The 22910-nt window shown below is 48.7% G+C and overlaps 1 protein-coding gene across 1 annotated transcript; it reads right to left on the bottom strand.

Moving 5' to 3' along the window:
- Positions 1-314: 314 nt before the first annotated feature.
- PRDM8 (PR/SET domain 8) lies at positions 315-19584 on the bottom strand. The gene is made up of 6 exons (XM_078068827.1): positions 19253-19584; positions 8000-8248; positions 6826-6963; positions 4339-4559; positions 3096-3327; positions 315-2701 (listed from the first exon to the last, which is right to left on the bottom strand). Exons 4-6 carry the CDS (start codon positions 4555-4557, stop codon positions 1092-1094), a joined length of 2061 nt encoding a protein of 686 aa, XP_077924953.1. The 5' UTR covers positions 4558-4559; positions 6826-6963; positions 8000-8248; positions 19253-19584; the 3' UTR covers positions 315-1091.
- Between the last annotated feature and the right edge of the window lie 3326 nt (positions 19585-22910).

Raw genomic sequence — 22910 nt, 5'->3', positions numbered from 1 at the left:
TGACAGGTTAGCTTCATGGCAGACATCTTTGTCTAAATGATTTATCCTTTGATGAAGAAGCCCAAAACTTTCCAGCTAAAGGTTTTACAAACAATAATCAAACTTTATCTTCTCCCTTTTAGGTTCAATGTTGGCTTAGAGTAAGTAAATGTAAGTGGGACAGGGTTTATTATCGCTCTCTCCTGCTATCTCTTCTCTTCTTTTCAGAGACTCGATGAAAATAGATGGTATCTACTCAAAGTGTAGACCTTAGCCACAAAAAAAAAAAAAAAACAGAACAAAACAAAAAACAACTTAAAAACACTTTCCAAATAATTGCTTTGAAGAAAATAGTCATTTATTGTCAAAGCATCCAACAATACCTGGATAATCTATAAAGTTTAATAAATCTTTCCAGGGTTAAAAGAAACACATAACTATTCAGACTCCATTTCACTGGCACAAAATTACACTTTGTATTAAAAGGAAATACATATTTACATAATGATGACATTCTTCATTGAAGTCCATAATCATTTCATGATACATGCACTTCCCCCTGGAAACTTAAATTGAATGGTGACCCCTTTTTCTTCATTTTATTTATTTTTGTAAGAACACAAACTGTCATCAAGAAATGCAGAAAGCATCTCACCCTCCTCCTTTACTTTATATCTAAAATAAATTTTGCCCTTACATATAATTATTACATCTAAACCGTAAGTGCTTAATAATTTAAGTAGAAACGTATGACAAATGCATCAATATGTTGCAATATATGACATTTTTAAAAATGTACCTTTGTTTTTGGAAAGTGAAAATGCGTGCATTCAAAAGAAAACCCCTTGAACAACCCACCCAATCAAAAATCCACCATCCTGTCTTGTGTGTGTGTGTGTGTGTGTGTGTGTGTGTGTGTGTAATGTAGGTCACAGGTAAACATGTAAATGAAAAGGTTGGAGGTGGCACGTGTATGTTTGAGTGTGTGTTTCTGTCTGTCTCTGGATGCAACGTTTCAGGTCACAAGGAAGTGGTGGATGTCCTCGCGTGTTTTTCCTGCAGGTGGCTTGACTGTGAGTGTGCGCGCGTGGAAAGCTAGGGTCCTTTCCGTGTCAATTATGCGAGGTCATGTGCCTGGAGAGGTGGTGGCGCTCCCTGAAGGACTCATTGCAAATGGGGCACTTGAGTTTCTCCTCCCGCCGCCGCTTCACCAAGGGCTCCATCGCGTACTCCTTTTTGTGATGCGACCGCATGTGGTACACCAGGTCGGAGGTCATGCGGAAGGAGGCGTTGCACTTGGCGCACCAGTTCTGCGCGGGCAGACACAGCGAGGTGAAGGAGGGCGGCAGCAGCGTGAGCGCAGAGGGCAGCTGCAACTGCAGGGGCCCCGCGGCCGCCGCCGCCGCCGCCGCCGCGGAGCTCTTGGGCCAGAACGCGGTGGCGTAGAGGAAGGGGTTCTGTTTGGGCAGGCCGCCGCCACCGCCGCCGCTCGGCAGGGCCCCGCAACCTCCGTTCAGGTCCGCGGCCCCCTGCAGCTTCACGGCCAGAGGGTCGGTGGCGGCGGGGTAGAGTCTGGTGGGACCCACCCCGTCGCCGGGGTGGCACGGCTCGAGCGCGCTCAGCTTCTGGCCCAGCACCAGCGGGGACAGCTGTGAGAAGGAGCGCGCCGGCTGCGAGAAGGCGCTCTTGCGCTCGTCCGAGGCGGCACCCTGGCCGCCGCCCGCGCCGCCGGAGGCCCCCGCGCCCGCGCCGCCGCCCGCGCCGTTGCTGCCCGCGCCGCCCAGCTGCGGCACCGAGGTGAAGGCGCTGCCCCGCGCCGGGCTGCTGCCCTCCAGCCGGCTAGGCAGAGGGCCCCCAGGCCGCGGGGCCAGCAGCTTGTCGGCGCCTGCCGGCGAAGCGGCCACGGGCGTGGAGGAGCCGCCGCCGCCCCCACCGCCGCCCGCGTCCTGGTCCTCGGCGGCCGCGCCCCCGCCGTCGGCGGCCGCGTCCTCCTGCAGACCTGCCGCTCGGGCCGCCTTCTTCACCTCCACGAAGGCGCTGCGCTTCGCCTCGCCCGTCTCGGGGCTGGGCGGCGCGAAAAGGCGGCCGTTCTCTTCCAGGCTGAAGTAGCTGCCCGAGGCGCGGTACTGCTGCGGCGTGCACACCAAGTCCTCCTTGGAGGCGGGCAGGGGCCGCTCGGCGAAGCGACCCCGACCCCCCGCCAGCCCCACGCCGCCGCCCCCCTCCGCCGCCTCCTCCGGGAATTTCCTCTTCCCCTTGCCGCCGCCCATGGCGTTGCCGTCGGGACTCAGCTCCGCCTCCTGGTGGCCGCCGCCGCTACCGAGACTCCGGGCCGGGGAGCAGCTGTTGCCTCCCCCCGAGTTTTCGAGCTCCCGGGCCAGGTTGTGAAAGTCCGTGGAGGGCTTGGCGCTGCCGCCGCCGCCGCCAGCCGCAGGCTGGTTACTGCCCTCGGGGGAGGGGGCGGGGTAGTGGTGGATGGGGCCGGCTTTGCCGAACTTGGGGCCAGGGCCCAAGGGCGCCTCTTGCTGATGCTGCTGCTGCTGGTCCTTGCCCCCGCCCCCGCCCCCGTGATCCTTGGTGCCCACGCCGCCGCCTTGCTCTTCTTGGGGGCTGGCATCAGCGCTGTGAAGTCTCTTGGGGCAGCGGAAGCGCAGATGCGCCACATAGGGGAACTCAAACTGGAAACGTTGGCTGCATTCCAGGCATGTGTAAGGGGACGACCCTGCTTAGTGAAAAAACACCACACACACACACACGTGCGCGCGCGCACACACGCACACCACATGATTACTAAGCATAGTCTCCAGACCAGTTTGCCATCACCCTCTTCACAAATCCACCTTCATCTCTCACGACCTGAGCGCCTGAGAAAAGAGTATCCTGTCCGACCTGCTCTAACTTCCCCTCCAAATCAGGGGGGAGTGCAGTAACCAAGCCAATGTCCCCCGGTTTATTCTCATCTATCGGTCCCAGCTGCATTGCAGACTATACCTCTGAAGTTTCCCAGCAGACGCCCTAAGGGAGGAAAGGCGCCAGTGCGCCAGAGTGAGCCCCCGCCTCCCCCTGCGTCTCCCCCGCTAGCGAAGGGCCCCGTCGCGGGTCGCGAGCCAACCTACCATTCATTTTGCTGTGGGATCTAGAGGGGCAGAGCAAGAGTAACTCAGTCAGTTCTTTCCCATACCAAACTAGTAACTCCTCGTCTTTGGCAATCCTGCGGAGAGAGCGGTAAAACAGCTGTCCGTTTTTTATATAGGCTTCAAGGTTCTGCTCTTCTTTATCTCTGGCTGACTGGACAAGTCGCAGCCACATGAGACCTTCTGAAGAACCATTTGCCGCTGAGGTGTCTACCTACAGTTTAGAAAAAAGGAAAGAATACAAGAAGGTGGGGGATGGGGGGAGGGAGACCCTCGTGAGAGAATGAAGCCAGAGGAACCAGGACCGTTTCCTTTTTGTTATTCTTTTCCGAAGAATTATCTGAGATCAAGATTAACCGTGACCCAAGTTGGCACCCATCTTTGTGTTTGTAACCAGCAGGCAAGATAACTGCCCTTTGAAACACTGTGTCAATCATATAGATTAAGCTGTGGTTTTCATATACTGGTTGAATATCAAATGGGGGAATTTCTCCTTACAATTCAAATCAGTATTACCCTCTTGAGAATTCACTTCTCAATTATCCCACATTACAAAACTGTGAGGAATTTTGTTTGCTTCGGAAGTTAAAAAGCAAGCTTAGATCTTAGAAACTATTCCGTGGCATTCATTCATTTTCCTAATTTTGCCTGAAACAATTAATAGATTTTCTTTGTAAAGAAAGAATAGAAAGTGGGAGGACTTATATCTTGAAACTCAAACATATGAATTTAATGATGTTTTCTTGTCAAGCCATTAACATTTTCATTAAATACAAATTCTGGGACTAGCTAGCTTCCTAGAAAGAGTAACATTTAGAGGAAAAGAAGGCCTCCTAGGTTGGAACACAAATGCACCCAATACTTACAATAAAAGTCCTTACAGAAAGTACTTAGTATGCAAATAGGTTCCACCCTAGTTGAAATCTCCCAAAGAGTTAAGGAAGTTGTGTTCATCACCAGGAAAGCCCAGAACTGAGGCAGTGATTTAGATATACCTGGCATTCCAAATAAAATTTTGTCATTTATTCCAGAAATCAATTGACAATAATTTGAGTTTAATATTCCTTTTCTTTTCTTTTTTTTTTTTGGTGTGTAAAATAGGATGTCTCACATTATTTTACTTTCTACATTCAGAAACTATCTCAGCTTGTCATTAGAATGATCCTTGGTCAATTTTCAACATGGGATTACCCTCATACCCGATGCAGCACTGGCCAAGACTTACCCGGAAGATATAGGGGACTGTTCTCTTGTCCGTGGACTTGAGAGCTATGAAAGCTATGCTGTCATACAGGGAAGTATGGCTCAGGATGCAGGGACCGAATATAGCATTCTCAGGGATGTCGCAGGTGGTGTAAACACTGGTAAAAATATCTGTCAGACATTGCTGGACAGCCTTGGCATCTCCATCCCAGATGCCTCGCTGGATGCCTGAATCCTCCATCACTGGTGACAGATACACAGGATAAGGAAACAACTTATATTACTCCTTATTTACTCCTTTTCCCTCTATGAATCCAGGCAGAACATTTCAACTATAGACATATTTTCTTGAATTTTTTCTTGAATTTGACTTTTTGCACAGCATTGATTTCAAAAATAAAACCAGTGGCAGATTAAATCTGGCATATTTTGAAAATGCCAACTGAGAAGTACTCCCCCCCTACCCCGCGCCTTTTTAAAATATTTGGAATCTTGGGATCTCAGAATGGACTGCTTTTGAGAAGGAAAACAGGGCTAGGAAAGACAGATCAGTTTTTTGCATTACCTTGGGGGAGGATGGGCCAGGATTTGGGGGATAAAGGTGGGGAGAACAATAGGATTTTTTTTTACTAGCCTATAGACTTTTCCCGACTGAAAGAAACTTCCAGTCCTTGGGAGAAAGCTCCTCTCCTCTCTTCTTATGTATTGAACTGGGTGCCCAGGAGTTGATTTTTTCTTTCTTCCAAAGAGGGGAGCAGCCTTAGTGAGCAGGCAGAGACAGCCAAGCATGGCGAATGGATTTCAAGTCGAGTGTCAGGGCCACTGATTCTGTGTCAGCTAACCTTTCTCTGCAGCCTACAAGAGGGGACGTAGGTCTGTTCATTACCATAATCCAACACTGTCCCTCCGAGGCTTTAATTAAAAGCAGCAAGCGGAGGTAATTATTTTTTTCTCGACATGCTTATTTATGGATGAGGGTGAATCCCAGTTACCTTGTTATACAAGGGGGTGGATTGAGTTGCATGTGCCTCATGAAGTGAGTAGGTACAGGGCAGGCCTGAAGTGTCCCCTGATTGAAATACTGCAGGTGTAGTGACTGGTGGATTCTCGCTCCCCCAGATATGACCCTGTTTGGGTAGACCTCTGTGGGCTCTCTGACTGTTTAATCCACAGCAATTTAGAAAGTTTAATACCCTGATGGAGGGCTCTATTAAGCTATCATAAAAAGACATTTTCCTTCCTATGCCACTGGACATCCCTACAAAACTTGTCATCTTTTTAAAAAAAAACAAAACAGGTATTTAAATTTTAAACTGGCTTTGAACTAGCTGCATTGTTAACTCTGACTGATTAAAAGATTCCCCCAAGTTGGGTTTTCCCTAATAACGTCGCCATAGGCAGTAATTTATGTACGCTTTGTATAATTTAAGTAGCAGGAAAGAGTAGACCTAATTCTTTTCCTGAGAAGCTGTTCATTATGGAATAATATTAGTAATGTCCATTTTTATCTTAATGCCTATTAACCAATTAATCTTGCAAATGTGATTACAAGGTAGAGCTGCTTCTTCTTCTTCTTTTTTTTTCCTTTCTAGCTAACAGAGCATGAAACTTTGGTCAGCCTTTTTTTCCATTCACTCTGCTACATCCTCCAAATGTCAAGTATTGGGCTGTTTCTGCCAGACAGAAATAAGAGGAAATATCCATAAAGTAGAAACTTACTTTACTATATTACAGCATCTGTCTCTGGGTATTTTTACCCCACACACGGTAGCCTTTCTGATCTCTAAATGCAAATTTAAATACGTTAAAAAAAAAAAAACAAAACCTTCAGAATCTCTCATCTCCTTTTCAACGGAATCCTATTCTCTCCTTTTCAGTTTCCTCAATTCAGCGTTTTATGCCTCAATTTCTCTCTTCCCTTTAAAAGTCTCTTTCACACAGGCGTTTCATTGTGCCGGGAGGTCGCCCCGTCACTTCGGGCAACAGCAGGGACGCAATCATTAAAATGCAGTTCTACCTAACAATACGGTGAAAAGATCCTTGCTACGCCGCGCTAATAGGGGTTCGCGTCGCCGCGGCGGCCGCCACGAGCTGGCCACAATAACCGCTGGGCGAGAGCTTGGGCTCGCCCGCCGGCGTGCGGTCGCCTCCGCCACCCAGCCCTTCCGAGCTCTGCAGCCTGCTCTAGGCCCCAGCTCCCGTCGCCCGGGGGATCCTCCCCAGAGCCCGCGGGGCTCGCCGAGAGCGCGTCGCTGCCGCCGGCCGCTCGCCCTCTCCGTAGGCAGGCATTGTCTGGCGGCCGCGCGCTCCCCAGTCGCTTGCTTCTCCCGCAAAGTGATCCCCACCCGCTCCTCCCTTTGTATAATCTTATTGCCAGTAGAGATCCCCTCAACAATTATGTTTCCCTGTCTTCTGGTGGATGACGAGACGGACGACAAAATTTTCCACTCTCCTTACCAAACCTGCCTTCCTCCCCATCCCCCTCCCACATCTAAGCACAGAGACTTACCAGGAATAAGGTCAGGAACGAATCGCCCAAATAAGGCCACCTGGAACCGGGAGATGCAATCGAGTGGTTTCTTTTGCCTATTGTATCAGTGCATTTCCATGTCAAGAGGTGTTGGTGTTGCTGTCTGGTAGGCTGTGCCTAAAGAGGGGGGAGAGAGAGAGAGAGAGAGAGAGAGAGAGAGAGAGATGGAGAGATAGGGTGAGAGAGATGAGGAGAGAGTAAGAGGGGAGAGCGAGAGAGCGAGAGCAAGACAGCGAGAGCGCGCGGAGAGAGTTGTACAGATGGACCCGATGCAGTGACTGACTGGCACGCAGACACACACTTTTTGTTTGCTGCACATAATCTGCCCAATGACGCGTGACAGCCCACGTCCCCTCCCTTTAACTCTTTGCTGGGCTGGGCGCTCCCTTCAGCGCCGCCTGCCTCGCAGCGGTCTCTCTGGCCTGCCCGCGCCCCGCAGGTCCTGAGCACCTTCCCCAAGTGGCAAAACCTCTCTGAGTGCGGCCCGGCCCGCCTCCTCCTAAATTAGCTTCGGCCCTCTGGGACTGTGAGGAGGGAAAAATCAGTTTCGGGGTCGGAAAGGGAAGTACCAAAAGAACTGGAGCGGGCCTTTCTCCGTTTCTCTCGGCACTTGGGGAACCTCTGGCAGAGAGCTGGCCACCCAGCGCGCGCACGGAGCCCGCGCGCACTTCCCGAGTCTGAGTTCAGTAAAGGGGTGGGGGGTTGCGGATTAGCCCCTAGGGATTCTCTGGCCATTGAACCCCCGCTGATTTGCGCAGCTAGTTCCCTGAGGGCGATAAACCGGCGCCCGCTCTCTCTTGGAGCGCTCACCCTACCAAGCCCTTCCGAGCAAGATTCAGAAAGGATGCGCTTTGGTGAGAACTTGGCTCAGTCTTCCCGGGGACCCAGAGATGGGGTGAGGAGGATGGAGCGAGGACGCCGCCAGACCACGGCAGGGGATTTACTGGGGTCATCTGGTCCCAGAACTCGAGTACCTGGGCAGGGAAAGGTGAGGGGAGATCGGTGGGAAGAACCCCGGTTACTAGACTCAAGATGTTCCTGCCTTTCCGCTCTCTGCCTGGCGCGTTTTTCGTAGTCCCCGAGGGGGTCCCATGTTGCGGGCGGCCCGTATTCTAAGACCTCGGAGGGGGGTAGTCAAAGTAAAAATTATTACCAAGATGGGCTCCGGAGAGCAATTTACATCCAGCCGGTGGTGGAAGAGCGGATGGGGTTGCCGCGGTGGTCTCGGGAGCCTCGTTTGTGCGCTAAGCCACTTAGAGGCGCTGGCTTGCCCCTCCAGTGCCGCAGCTGATGCTAATGACGTGAGGACTTTAACAGCCTGAAAGTTGACTCCTTCAACGGGCCGCAACACATTTTCGCTGGGGGATCTCTGGGTTCTTCTTCGCCTTTCAACTCTCAACTCCTATGGGAAGAAAGACCTTTGAGTGTATAGGCGGCTCCACTGTCTCAGCCCCACCCACAACACCGCTGCTTTGAAGAGGACAATCTGTTAGCTTCAGGATAAATCGGATTGTGTCGCCGGCTGAAGTGGACCGAGCAGAACCATGACTTAAGGAGGGGACAGTCTCGTTTTTATCCAGTGTTAAAATAAGGTAAGTGGTTGGCAAAGAACAGCTTAAAAGGAAAAGGTGCTTACAGTGTTGGTTTGAGCCGCTCACGACTGTGAGACCTCCCTCCGGAACCCAGTGAGGCAGCAAGGAGCGCCCTTCCTCGGCACGCCCGCAGTCCAAGGAGGCCAGGGAAGGATTTTGCTGAGCAGAAATAAAGATGTGGGAGTAATTTTCCACTACGTGAGTTCTCTTCTTGATCTCTCTCTCTCCCTCTCTTCTCTCTCTCTCTGCCTCCTTCCCTCCATTTTCACCCGGCCTTGGTTAGCTCCCTCCTCCCCACGTAAGTTCCAAGTTTTTCTGATCAGACGGAGCTGCTGCCTCGGTTTAAATCGGGACTCGGCAAAAGAAGGGTTGCAAAATCCCTATAAATGAATTTCCCCTTCATTTCCAGGTTAGCTACTAACTTTTCAAAGCTTCTTAAACTGAAAAAGCTTATTTCACCTTAACCTATCATTTCTCTTATGCATGTGTGAACACGGGCAGTGCCCATGACCCTAATTCCATTAAACTGTTGAACAGAGCAATCCTTAAAGTCTTCTTTTGCTGTTATTTAGAAAAGTTTGCCTTTCCCAGAAAAAGTCATCCGTCCATTCAAGCCACTTAAAAAAATCCTCCTACATATTGTAAATATAAGAGCATCCACTTCAGAGTGTGGGCATTTAGATAACCTTAAACTCTAAACGGAACACATTTTTTCTTTCCCCTGGTCTTTCTTTTCTTAAATATACAGGACATTTAGACTATGTCTCCTTTGAAGTTCTGAAACCTAGACTCCAGTTTGTATAAAATAAAAAATGCTTCTGATACTTAAGTTGGGGGTGGGGGAGTTTGACCTTCCAAATCCCAAGACAGAAAATAGCTAAGATTCAATACATCAACGAAGGGAGACATGTATGGAGAATCTGACCATCAGATACTTACTCTCAGTTTCTCTTTTCTGCCCTCTACTTAAGATTTCCCCTACTGATTTCAGGCAAAAATCCCCAAATAAAAGAATTTCTAACATTCTATGAATCCAACCAACTCTTTGTCTTATGTATTGAATGACTGCTATAACAAAAAACAAATATGGGTAAGATTAAGCCTGACATTCCTACTTTGAGGGTTTTCCAGTATTTTAAGTGATGCACATTTTGCTTGGTAATATAAATGGTCTTAATGACAATTATTAATAGGATGTAAAGAAAAATCTACAAATTACTTTTATTTCCCTAGAAATTTATGGGATAAAATGGTGCATAAACTACTTTGAAATCACTCCGCATTATTACTTACTGGAATTCACTGATACTAAATGAAGGATTGAGGCATTTATTCAGTTTCAAACAGTACTATAAAAATGCATCTCAGTCAATAGTTGTATCTAATTCACATGGAACAATGGGTTTATATTTGGAGCACTTTTCCATGGGATTTTATTTCCAATTAAATGATTAGAGAGATAACAATGAAGAGTGAAGGTACGTTCACCTTGCTCCCTTTAGCAAGGCTTCATGCAGTTATGGTAAAAAATACACATGTAGACAACTGCAGTATTGTTTTGGAAGAGAAGGCTGGAGAGAGGTTGATGAATGATTTCCGAGGTGGTGCCTTTTATGAACTAAGTGAGAGGGTGGAGAAAGGGGAAGAAAGAAAATCTGATTCTTAGTGAGTATTAGAATGGAAATGTCCTTTTTCCTCCCAGGGTAGAGAAGTGGGGCCCTAAATACTTCAGCTTCTGTGATAGGAGGCTAGTGAAGTCTCTAAGAATAACTCACTTAGAAGGATTATTACCCTTTAAGAATGAAAACACATTGTTTCTCTTTCTCTCTTCCTTTCCAGGTCCTGGTTCATCCCCCTCTAATCCTACCTCCAAAGCACTACACCAGCAAAGCCTCAGTTGTCCAATTAAAAAAAAAATCAATTCATGGTGAAAGGGAGAATACACTGGAAGACAAGAGGATGGCCAATGAAACAGTGTGTGGAAACTTTTTCCTAAGCTTATCAATGTCACATAGGGAGGTCTCAGGACAGGGCTGTGAGGGTTGGGGGAGGTAAAGAATGGAACTTCACAGTGGGGTATTGCATTGCACAGCCTCACCTTGGAGAATAAGAAACTATCTAAGGGATAACTCAGAGACAAGAAGAGGCAGACTTGCTGAGCTGGAAAAAGTTTACAGGGATTGGGGGCACTTTGTTTTTTATAAGTGTACATGGTAATCTCAGTTTGGGTCTATTCCTTGCGTAAGTATTACAGTTGGTTCATCAGGTGATAAATGAATATTTCCCAGGCTGGTCCTGGCATAGCCAGACTCTCAAAGTTTGGATAATTTGGTAGCCTGGGAGAAGGGACTCCAGTCTCCCAAGTTCAGGGATCATTACTCCTGACTCACATTGTTCTTGCTTCAGCTTTTCCTGTTTCTCAATAAATGGTAGCTGTTTTTAATGCTGCTTCTATACTACAACTATTGTCATTATGATTATAACCTACCTTTCTCAAGTTTATAACCTTCTCTGTGAGGGATCTCAAGTTCCACTCACCCTTCTCTTGGGAGTTCAGCTGTGAGCTGGATAATCTTTGAGGACTTTGTGTAATTCATTTCCTCTTCTGGATCTGAGTTGTAGTTAACTGGCTTAATGGCTTTTGAGTATGACTTCTAGCAGGGCTAGCAAACTGAAGTGATATTGTAGACAACTACCACAAATCTGAAATCAATGCCTCATGCTTACCTGTGTGAGTGTGACCTGTGGACCAGATCCAATATCCAGCATCCTGACCCCTTAGATTCTCCCAGCTTTGATACCATTCCCCATACAATATCTAGAGAGCTGGCAGGGAATATCCCGGTTTTGTCAAATCTGTGGGTTATGATGTCCTTCCCAGACTCAGACACCACAGCCCTTGAATAGGTCTCAGCAGGAGGAGTAAGGTAGACAGAAGGAAATGTAAGCAGGGCCACAGTCAGCCACTCAGAGCTTCCTCACCCCCTGGGCCAGGATACTGGAGATGAAGGGCTGTCCAGTAGTCTCAAATGGGAGAGAGCATCAGATTTTAGGAAGACTGTGTCTGGGCCTTGGAAATGTCACTAAGTTGAGAGGTTCTACATCAAATTTCTTTACACAGCCAGGAGAAGGGACATTATCTCAATAGTACTTGAGTTCCACCTCTTTTTCTCTCTGTTTTAGGCTGTGTATAATTCCTGAGTTAAAAAGACAGGTGCTGATTGACATACATTGGATTCATAACAGGAAGATTACATAGCATCTGATCCCAGCTAGTTCTCTGAGGTATGGACTTTGATTTTAAATTGGGCTGCTGGGGGATGAGCAGCATAACACATTCCTCTCCTGGGAAGGGGTGTCTAGGCAGAATGCACACATGCCCAGGACTTTCTAGTTTGGAATCTGTCCATGGCATACGTTCCTGAAGGATTTATCTGATTTTCTCTAAGGAAAAGGGAGACAAAAAAGAAAAAAAAAACATGAAAAGGATTTGGGGGAATAGATATCAATCAGTAACCACAACAGCAGCGATTCATATTGCTTTGTTAGAGCCTTGAAAATATAGTTTGATTTCTTCACAAATTATGCTCTCATACCTAAACTGTTCCCCTGGTCATACCACATATGGGACTCTTTGAGTGAAAACCATCTTTCATGATTTCAATTCAAATGAACTGCCAGTGTTTCATGATTTAATCCAGGCATATTAATTTAGCATCGATGAGGGAATGTCTCCCCAAGCATCATATGGAAAGCCTATAGCTTTTAGTAGATTTTCATAAGCACTTAAAAACTACCAATGTAAGTCTTTCTTCAATTATAATATTTGAAAAAGTGGTCTCTCAGAGAATTCAAAGATCAACTTGTCACAAAAAACAGTAACTGCATGACTACTATAAACAGTACTACTGTATATACATTACAAAATGTCAGAAATAACAGGTAAGGGGATTGAAAGTTACACTTGTTCTCTTGAACTTGCTGATTGAAAAACCAGTTCCCAGATTGACTTGATAGTCTTCTGGTAATTTAATATAAAGGTAACCAAGATATAATTCATAATCTCCTCTAAAGTTCTGAGGAAAATTCATATTTAAAAAAATAATATCCAGAAGTATCAAACAAATTATTCACAAAGTCCCAAGAAAAATAAACATATTGACTATGACCTGGATGTTGAGATTTCCTGAAGGCCTAAAATTCAGTTTAGGTCTGAACAATTTTTATACCTAATCAGATATGGTCCTTTAGTGTGTGTGTGTGTGTTTGTGTTTATGCAGGTTAAGAGTGAATACTGTTGAGGGTAGCAATTTAAAAAAAACTTTCAGGACTGTCTTTTTTTTTTATTCATTTGAGACACAGAGTTGGAGAGAGAGAGAGAAAGCATGAGCAGGGAGAGAGGCAGAGGGAGAGGGAGAAGCAGGCTCCCTGCTGAGCCAGGAGCCCGATGTGGGGCTCGATCCCAGGACCCTGGGATCATGACCTGAGCTGAAGGCAGACACTTAACCATCTGAGCCACCCAGGTGCCCCAGGACTGTCATTTTTCTTGGCTCCATGTTCACAGAGTAGTCAGTGCTCCTTGTTGCATGTTTTCATGTAGGATGGTTTTGAGAAAATAGCCTGTGTGAAGTCCTGTAGAAGAGCAATTGTTCCTGGAGGAGCAAAGCTGAATAGAGTTCTAAAGAATATGTTTCCCACATGATCTGAGTATCTACTACCTTCTATGTGTGATTAGATGCCTCATAGCTTAATCTACATTCTAGACTCAGTTTACCTGGGGCCCTAGGAAGTTAATGTTTCCAGACAAGTGGGAATCATCTGAATGTGTGAAAATATCTTGAGGAAGTCAATGTACTGAGAGTGTAGCTGTTTCCATTCTTATGTCTGCTATAGGCAGATAGTTTCTGATGTCTGGAGTCCCTGGTGTTGATGTCTCAGTAAAGAGCTCAGCGACAGAGCTAAGAGTGCAGAAAAGGCCAAATGACAGAGATGGGCTTCATTGTGGGGCTAACGAGGTCTCCCTGAGAGAGACTCAGGAGGTCACTACCCCCATAGTACCGGGAAGGGCAGGTACGGCTTCCACTACGTTTGGGATGAGTCACCAAAGAGTACAGAGCCCCGACACTGGATGGGACCTGGGAAGAACAAGACTTGCCACCTTCACTGGGGGTGTCTCTTTTAGAAGCAGTCAGCGCAAACTCTGAACGTGGGGGCCAGAAGAGGCCACGCGGTGTGCTAGGTGTGCTCCCCATACGCCCTGGACTAAGCAGGAAGAAGCACCACGTTTTCCACGTTCTCCAGCCTCCTGCCGCCTCCCTGGAATTATTGCCAACTCCTGTCTCTTGCTAGGCGCCGCGGGCAGAAAGGCGTCCTGAAGGCTGGGCTTGAGGGAGCAGCAATGCTCTTTTTACCACTGCCACCACCCTCCTCCCCACCCCCTTCACACGTCCTCCTGCAGTAGGTCTCCTCCGAGCCTTTTCAGAGGCATGGGCTTATGTTCTCACCTCTTACGGGCTGGGTTGCCAGTGACCTCGCCCAGCCTTGGTTTTCCTCCTCAGCAAACTAGGGCTGGAAAGGGCTGCCTCCCGGGTCGGGTCGCGGTGAGGACTGAGAACGAGGGTGAACGCGTTTTGGAAAGCCAATTCCTGAGCAGATGGTAAGGGATTACTTCCAAGAGCTGGGGTTAGTTTCATTGCAGCCTTGGACATCCCAGAGAGGTCGCAGTGCCTTTATTAGGGAGCCTTCTTCTGACTCAGATTTCTGGAGAACTGACCCAAGAAGGACCTACAACTCAGGTTCAGGCCCCACCTCCACCAGGGGAACGAAACTCCCCGGGTTTGAATCCCAGCCCCTGACGTTGGGCAGGTAATTTAACCGGTCTGTGCTTCAGGCCTTCATCTGAGAAGCGGGAGTGGTAAAGGAAATTCTCCTCGTAAAGTCATTGTGAGGGGTGAGGTGATATTTAGCGAGTGCAGAGAACAATGCCTGGTACATAGTAAACAGCTCTTTCAGTGCTGGCTATGGCTACTGTTAGTGACATTGCCTTCGCTTCCTTTTTAGAAAATTTGGGAATTGTATTGTGCACACGCATTCGCAGCCACTCAGTGAAGGCTAAAGGATTTCTCGAAGTTTCTAGGGAAACCAGAAGGAGGTACTGGATGATAAAGGAGGCAGGAGGAGGAATCTGTTCAGGTGTTCAGGGATCCCTTCTACTGCCAAAGGAAGGGCCCGAATGTTCCAAGCACAGGCGGCAATCCCCATTCCCTCCTCCCCTCTTTATTTCGGAAGAGGCAGTTTTGTGCCGGGAGGCCGATTAGACTTCTATCCCTCTTCCGCCAAGAAGTCCTTCCGTTAGAACTGATAGCGGCGCCACGTTAGAAACACCGGTTAGTCAGGGCAGCAAGGGCTGGGGTCGTGCGACCCCATACGTAGGACAAGGAGTATGTGAATGCCTCGCTGGTTAATTCAAGGGCTGTGGCCAGAAAGCCAAAGTCTGGGTGGCCAGAGAAACCTGGGGAACCAGGGCTCAGGGCCTCCGAGCCGCGCTGCCCCTCCTCTCCCACGAAGGGCGGCGGCTCCGCAGCGGGAAGCCCCGGGGCTGAGTGGGAAGCTCCGGCCCTCCCCTACACACCCGGCGGGAAGCTGCCCTGCTGGCGGGGACTTCGAGCAGCGTGATTCCACACCAACTATCTTCTGGCCCCGCCCCCGACGCCCGCACGCGGGCTGCGCGCGGAGCATTGTGGTCCGCACGGCCGACGGAGTCCCTCTCCCGGCCAGGGCTGCGGGGCTGAGCTTCCTCCCCGGGCTGTTCGCGGCTTTCGGCGCAGCCGCAGCCCGGGGCGGACGCGTTGTGTTCGCCGCACGCCTACAGCTTCAAGCTCTGCGAAATCTCCCGCCCAGGCAAGTTCCCGGCCTCAGAGGTCAGTTGTGGCCTCCTTATTGCTCTTTCTTGTGAAGGATCCGAGAGGCAGTGGTTAAGAGCCCGGAATTTGGGATCCTAAACAGTTATGTTTGAACCCCAGATCTGCAATCTACTAGCTGTGGGTCTTTGAGCAAATCACCTAACCTCTCTGAACTTTAGTTTCCTCATTTGTAAAATAGCAAAAACAACATTTATCTCATAGGGTGGCTATGGATATTGCAAGAGCAAGCCTGGGTTCAGATCCCAGCTGGACTACTTGCTTGGGTTAGTTAGCCTCTCTGTGCTTCTGTTTTCTGTGAAGAAAGGGGATCTGTGAACTAGAGAGAATAGTGTTTGACTCGGAGGGTCATAATTAAATGCGATAAGCCTGGCAGAGCATTCAGCCTAGCACACAGTAAGAGCCCAAACAGTTAATTATTTAAGGTATCTCAGTGCCTGCCACTTTGAAATCTAGGTAAATGTAATTTATAAGTCCTGGTTTTTCTGCTCCGCTTTTTCTCCTCTTCAGAGAGAAACAATGCACAAGGGTGTGCGTGGCTATGTGGGGTGATAGTGCCTGCAGAATTGGGAAGAACTAGCTTGTGGCAGAAAGTTAGAGGACACTTCCGGAAGCTGCATGCCTTTCCTTCTATCTAGCCTTTCCTCTTCAGTTTCTAGGGACAAGGTAAAAGAATAGGAAAGGCAGGGAAAAGGAGCTTAGAACATAAAAGATTCTGAACAAATGTTTCTTTACTAGAAAATGTCATTTCAAATATTAAGGAGACAAGGAGTCTGTCTGAAGTGGCATGGGGGACCTAGGATTGGAATTGGCTTCCATGTCTCTGTGCCTGGCTGCCAGTGCCTGGCTCCCAATGTTGGGAGTATTTCTGTGTCTTTAGTCATGGCCCCTGGGAGGGGAAGATCTAAGGGAAGAGATGGAAGAGAGAGTGGCACTGCTCTAGGGAACAGGTTTTGGGAATAGGAGGAGCAAGGGGGTGCAGCCCTCTGCATATGGAGAAGGGATACATTCCTGCAACAGATGTAGGGCATCTCTGACTCAAGAGAAGTAAAACTTAGGTGAGGGGAAGAAAAGAGAAAAGATGCAAGGATCAATTATCTTGGGGTGAATTGGGCCTTCAGTGGAGTGTTGGAATCTATATTCTCCAAAGCTTGAAAATTCAATTAGGAGTCCAAAAACTGACAGTCGCAGACATCCCTTAATCATCCTTGCAGCTCAGACCCTTTCAGAGTAGAGGAGCATACCCACATCACCATATGCCTCATCAGGGCCCCACTCCTTCAATACCAGTGACCTTCTCTGATTTTTCGGATGGGAGCACTAACATCCCTTTTTGTTCTCTATAGATAATAGGATAATGGAGGATGATGTTTTACCCAGCAACTAACAGGACATCCGGGAAAACATGGCCCCAGACAGCGTTCAAGACCATACCCTTCAGCTTTTTCCCTGAGGGCAGAGAATGCTGATGCAGCAATGGTCACCTAAGGTATGCCATAAACTTCTGGCTCTTAGTCTGCTCTCCTCTCAGACTCTGACTAAAAAGTGCTGTTAGCAGAAAAGAGAATAAAATAAAATAAAACTAATTCCTCGGTGTTTCCACCCCCCCCACCACCACCAGCAAAAGAGACAACTGGTGAGAAGGAGCCACAACTTGGAAAAGATTTATTTTTCCTGGCCATAAATCTCACCCCCTTGTTCCTCTGCCCAGCGAAGCATGATAAAGTCCTTTTCCATAAAGTATTCAGTATTAGAGCCACAAAGCTCCCCCAATCAGTAGCCATCTGCTTCTACCATAACTGCTGCTCCCGAAGCAGGGAAAGCAGCAGCAGAGAAAGGGCACCACTGTTAGGCTGCTGGACAAATGAGGAGACTGAATAGCTTTGGTTTTCCTTGTGTATCTGTATCTATAGAGACAGGAGAAGAAAGGCCGCATTATATTGATACAACAATTGTAAAACAAAACACGGAAGAGGCATCTAAAGGGCAGTATCGCATGCATCAGGGGTCCCCAGATAAAAGGGGAGCTAACAGATTTATAGAAACCTTTAATTGGTTTTCAATTGAAAGCTAAAGAGGCTGGGGCAAAGCTGTGAAGAGTGGCAAAGTGCCCTCCTTCAGCCGTCTGGGAGGCGTGATCGATTTCATGGAGGGAGAAAAGAATAGGGAACCATCCTGCACCTCTGCTGAGAGCAGAGAGCGACTCTGTGTTACAAAATTTCTCCTTGGCCAGGGAGTTATGATATGATCATAATAACAGAGTCTCCCAATCTCTCTTTTCTTTCTCTCTCCCCCCCTCCCTTCCTTCTCCCCTTCTTCTCACTCTCCCTCAGACTAGTAGGCAAGTGGAGAGGGAAGGAAAGGATGCAAAAGGAAATCTAACTCTCCATCCCCAGAAGAAATAGACCCCAGCCTAAAAACACCCGGCTTTAAATCTGTTCATCTGCCAGGAGGGAGGCCTCTTTGACAGAAATAGGAGTCCCACCCTCACCCCACCCAGATCCTTTCCTCTCTTTTTTTTCTAGACTCAAACAGGAAAAGCTAAAAATCACAGGAGACTCTACACTTAGTACAGTGAGAAGTCTTTGCTTGCGCCCACTGGGGTTATTTCAGAGCAGACGCTCCACTCAGCGCGCACCCAGCGCCTTTTCTCAACCCCTTCCTGCGCAGCCGGCGGCGGCCCCCACCAGGCTCGATTGGCAGTGCCCACCCAAACCGCCCCGTCTGTCTGTCTGTCTGTCGGTCCCTAACGCTAATTTATTGGCCCGACCCTCCATTATCTTTTTCGATTTCCTACTTAATCACAGATAAAAGGCAATGGTGCAAATTACGATTATGAAGGACTAGAAGATGGTTTTGAACAAAATGGGAGAAGGGAAATATGATTAATTGAACATGATAGTGAAATCTCAAATGTGAGAAACAGGCCTGGGGAGGGTCAAACCCTGACCCCTGTGTGCTGTGGGTGGGCCCCTCTGCTTCTCCTAGTGCCTTCATAAGGAGGCATCCCCCGAGATGAGGTCACTTGGGTCCCAAACCTGCAGAGGTGAGAGAACTGGGTTTCCTCTCAGGCTCCCAACCTTGCTAGGTGCCTGCCACCCAGCTCACTCTCCCTTGCCCCTCTCACCTCCCCCCCCCCACTCTGCTGCGGCCCCTGCAGAATTTCAGGACCCCTGGCCAGTGATTCCACTCCCCAACAGGTTTGCCTTTTGGCTGAAGTGCACCCCATTATTGCATTAATGCACCACAAGTCTCTCTCACAGTTTTCCTGTCTTTGAACATTCCTCTAGTGAGTCTAACTCTTCGTGAAATTGCAGGAAAACAAGTCTAGTAGGTCAGAGATTGTATTTGTTCGTGTAAGGGATTAATAAAGCCCCTTTCTGATGCTGCTTTCCAGAATTACATTCGGGATTAAAAAGCAGACACGGCATGGGCACACATTTTGCATTCACTGGTGGTTGTGATTAATGTTTCTGAGGGGATTTGTGCTGGGAGCTTACAGAACGTGCTCTCGGGGGTCTAATGCCCAAGGGCTGCGGCGCAGGGGTGAGCAGAGGGTCTGTGGGCACGCGCCAGAACACGGGGGATTAGAGAGGACCTCAGATGGGCGCCGATGCCAGGCGCGGTGGCCTTTTAGTGCCTCTCTCGCACCCCTTTCCCCCCCCCGCACCCAGCAGAACTGCTTTGGAGGAGAAAGCAGTGAGAACTGTCCCGGGAGACAGACTTGGTTTTTAGGATATGTGTAAGGGGAAGATGCCCCTGAGTGGTCCGACTTTTGGGTGGAAGAAAGGGGCTCAGTACCAAGGCTCTGAACTTAATACATGCATCCTCCAAGAGGAATCAATTCCGAACTACCTGTTCAGGGGAAGCGCTGCTCCCGAACGCGTCACTCACCGGCAAATAAAGAGTCGCCGGCCCCTGGCCCGTAAGAGAATGAGCACAACCCCGCGAGCCGCCAGTCTCAGGGCTGCTTACTCGGGCACTCAGAGAAGCATCTGTGGAGAGGAGCCGGAGTCTAGGCCTGAGATCCATTCCCCTTCCATCATCCCCCAGTGGGCGGACAAACCCTGAGCCAGTGAAGGGACGAGGGAAGGAGAGGCAAGTTCCAGAATGGAAGGAGGGAGGCGGAGGGTAGGAAGGGAACCTGGCAAGCAAGAAAAAAAGGGAAGCAAATAGGAAATGAGAGAGAGGGGTAGGAAGAGAGGAGAAATGGGGAAGGAAGTGGTCACAGCTGGTGGGCATTACCGCTCTCTGGCAGAAGGGGGCACCCTTCCGGCCGAAGCAGCCTCCCACTGGGCTGCGGGCGGGATCCCCTGCAAAGCCCGCCCTACAGCCCCAGCTCGGGCGAGCTGGCGCCCCCTCCTGGCGGCTGCGAAGCCGCTCCTCGCGCTCCCGCGGGTGCTCCGGCCCAGCTGCTGCTCGGCCTGCAGCGCGGGGTACTGGGAGGTGGTGCGGGAAGGAAGGTCAGGGGACGGTGAGGGGGGTGTGAGGGCGCTATGAAACTGGTCAGGCTCTCCCTTCTTTCCCTGCACCCTCCGACTCGGCTTCCTCACCTGGGGCCTGCAGGGCTCCTTCCCCGTGCGCACAGCTCCTGCGTGCCCCTCGGCTGCCGGGCTCTGCCCCTATCAGAGCTGGTGGACGAGCCTGCCCTCTTCGCAGAGCGGTCCATCCCGGCCTCTGCTGCAGCAGCTGGGAGGGAGGGAGGGAGCGACCGCCGGCTGCTGCTGGGCGGTGTCTGGGGGCCTCGAGCCCAGCGCGAGGAGCCGCCATCTGGAGCCTCGGCAGCGGGCGGGGTGTGGATGCAAGGGAAGGGGCCTGGCGGCTCAGCCCAAAGGGGGCAAAGGACAGGGGTCTGAGCGCGGGAGCGGCCCGAGTGCTTGAGTGTGTGTGCGAGTGGGTGAGGGGGTTTGGCCCTTGGGGAGAAGCAGAAGCCTGCCCCTGTCAAGCCCCCTGAATTTCGGGGCTGTTCTGATTGGCAGGTCTAGTGAAAGCGCAGGGGACCTACTAGGCAATTCCTTCATTTATACCAGGCTGGGTGTGGAGAGCTGGGCAGCGTTGGGGTGGGGGTCGGTGGGGTGGGTGGGGGTGGGAAGCCCAAACGCTCCGAGTGCTCACACCCGCTGTCAGAAGTGGTTTTCTCATTTCCCTTTCCTCCCACTTTGTCCATCCCACTTCAGGAAACATTCCTCTCCAACGGCATGGATTTTTGGACACCTACACACTAAGACAACTACTCAGCCAGAACGTGGGACAGGCACTGACAGGATATCACCCTTGGGGATAAACACACTAGTTTCCAGTGGACGGTGGAAGAGGAAGGGGACGGGGTGAAGAAAGCTCTTGCACGTTTAGCATAAGGAAGGAGAGATTGGGGGGGAGGGGTAGGAAGTGTGGTTTCTCCCCCCTCTTTTCATTTCAGATCCTGCCAGTGTTTTTATATCTTTAACTTAAAAAAATAACATTCCCTTTTCCTGAGTTTGAATAGGAGAGGGGAGCAAACTCAAGGAAGGAAAAAGGTGTGAGAATATGGGAGAGAGCCAAGGGATCTGTTCAGGGAGCTCAAACTCTCCAGAGATGCCCTCAGCTGTAGGTTTTAGCCTACTGTAAGGGGAGCTGATTGGGTGTATGGGTGGTGGCGGGAGATCTGAAGTAAAAACTAATGACAGACCCACTCGCACCCCAAGGCATTAAAATATACTCCCCTCCCCCAGCTGTCTCGTGTCCGGCAGAATGGCATTATGTAAAAGATCTGGCATGTCACCCAGTGGCACATCTGGTAGGTGTAGATGGCATTCATTAGCACAGGGCTTCTACTCTGCAGCATGCCAAAGCCCTGACAGAGATACCCGCTGCCAATCATTCATTTGCTGCCAATCTCTGAGTGCGTCCGGGCGGGATGGCTCCCTTCCACCCTGGCACCAGGGCTGGAGGAAACAATGTGTTGCGATATGAAGAGATGAAAGCAGAGCTGAGGATGCAAGGCACCCAACAGATGTATCCCGTGAGGAGATAACGGTGCAAAGAGTCATTTAGCAAGAAAGCATATGCAGGATCTCAGGAGGGAGGCTTGGGCAGGGGTCTGCCTGCCTAGGACTGAGCTGAGGGAGGGGCAGGGGAACCCCTTCGGAAACCTCAAAGTTTGTTCTCTAAATACAAAGACCAACCCTCACAGTGGGTTTTGCCTAGTAGGTCCCCTGCTCTTTCACCAGACCTGCCAATCAGAACAGCCCCGAAATTCAGGGGGCTTGACAGGGGCAGGCTTCTGCTTCTCCCTTCTTCTCTAAATACAATCTCCTCCACATCCCGTGTGTACCTCTGTTTATCTAACTAGCTCTGAAAAGATGAACTGTGGTCCTCCTGAAGTCTTTTGATTACCAATATAAAGAGAACTTTAAAAAACCTGCTGATTTTAATGTTGCACCTTTCTCTTTGCCTTGTAATTTGAGAAGGGAGGGAAGCTGTCAGGCTGTCTCCTGAATTTTAAAAGATAAAGTGTGTTGGGACCAAAGTGTTTCATACATTAGCAACATGAATGGAGAAAAAAAGCTAAAGGTCTTAATTCCTAGCCTTTCAAAAGGGATAAAGATGAACAAAAGAAAGCAAAGGGGATTATTAAAATGGCAAAAGATGGATAAACATAAAATCTAGGATAAAGCTTGCCTCTGAGGTTGTCCTTTTTCTTAGGCTGGGTGGCGATTACCTAGCTGGTCAGTGTATTGTTTTTCTTTATGCCATGCATATATTTTATAAATATTCTTTTTATCCATCCAATATTTAATAAAGCAACAACAAAACTCAGAGGCTTGAGAGTTTGCAGAATGAAGTTTTTACGTTAAGTCCAACAGCTCTTTATTGAATATGTACTTGTATATAATGTATAAAATGATAATACTCTTTTTAGTATAAGAATCTACTTTATAGGGATAAGGGAACTAGGAATGGTTATTGAGTTGTAGCCCTGGGTGTCTGCCAAAAAATTGAAGACAAAGAAGACTTAAGGTTAGCACCAGGCAAAAGCAGATTCTCAAATTTTATCATTGTTTTAAATAAGAGCCTTTTGTTCTCACTATAGTCATTAGAACTTATCAGTTAGGGATACTGTACTTGAGTTTAACAATTTCTTTGTGAATTTCATCAAATTCTATTTCAGAATAAGGGCTCAAGCTTAACATGGTCATAGAATATGTGACATAAAATCTGACTTATATTTAAATAAAGTCTTGGGAAAAAATATAAATAGAATTTGTTTACAACTTTTTATTTATTTATTTATTTATTTATTTATTTATTTATTTATTTATTTAAAGATTTATTTAGGGCACCTGGGTGGCTCAGTTGGTTAAGCATCTGCCTTCAGCTCAGGTCATAATCCCGGAGTCCCTGGATCAAGTCCTGCATGGGGCTCCCGGCTTAGCGGGGAGGCTGCTTCTCCTGCTGACCCTCCTCTCTCTCATTTTCTCTCTCTCTCTCAAATAAATAAATAAAATCTTTTAAAAAATTAAAATAAATATTTATTTACTGGGACGCCTGGGTTGCCTGGGTGGCTCAGTCA

Source organism: Halichoerus grypus, chromosome 3, assembly GCF_964656455.1.
Source record: "Halichoerus grypus chromosome 3, mHalGry1.hap1.1, whole genome shotgun sequence".
Classification (NCBI taxonomy): Eukaryota; Metazoa; Chordata; class Mammalia; order Carnivora; family Phocidae; genus Halichoerus; species Halichoerus grypus.
The sequence above is the reverse complement of the archived record's forward strand: the minus strand, read 5'-3'. Positions and strand labels throughout refer to the sequence as shown.

Excerpts from the sequence above, each read along its gene's own strand:
- PRDM8 (XM_078068827.1), bottom strand. The coding sequence starts at position 4,557 with ATGGAGGATTCAGGCATCCAGCGAGGCATCTGGGATGGAGATGCCAAG. Across the intron at positions 3,328-4,338 it reads CAGTCCCCTATATCTTCCGG|GTAGACACCTCAGCGGCAAA; the intron begins GTAAGTCTTGGC and ends TCTAAACTGTAG. Across the intron at positions 2,702-3,095 it reads ATCCCACAGCAAAATGAATG|GGTCGTCCCCTTACACATGC; the intron begins GTAGGTTGGCTC and ends TTCACTAAGCAG.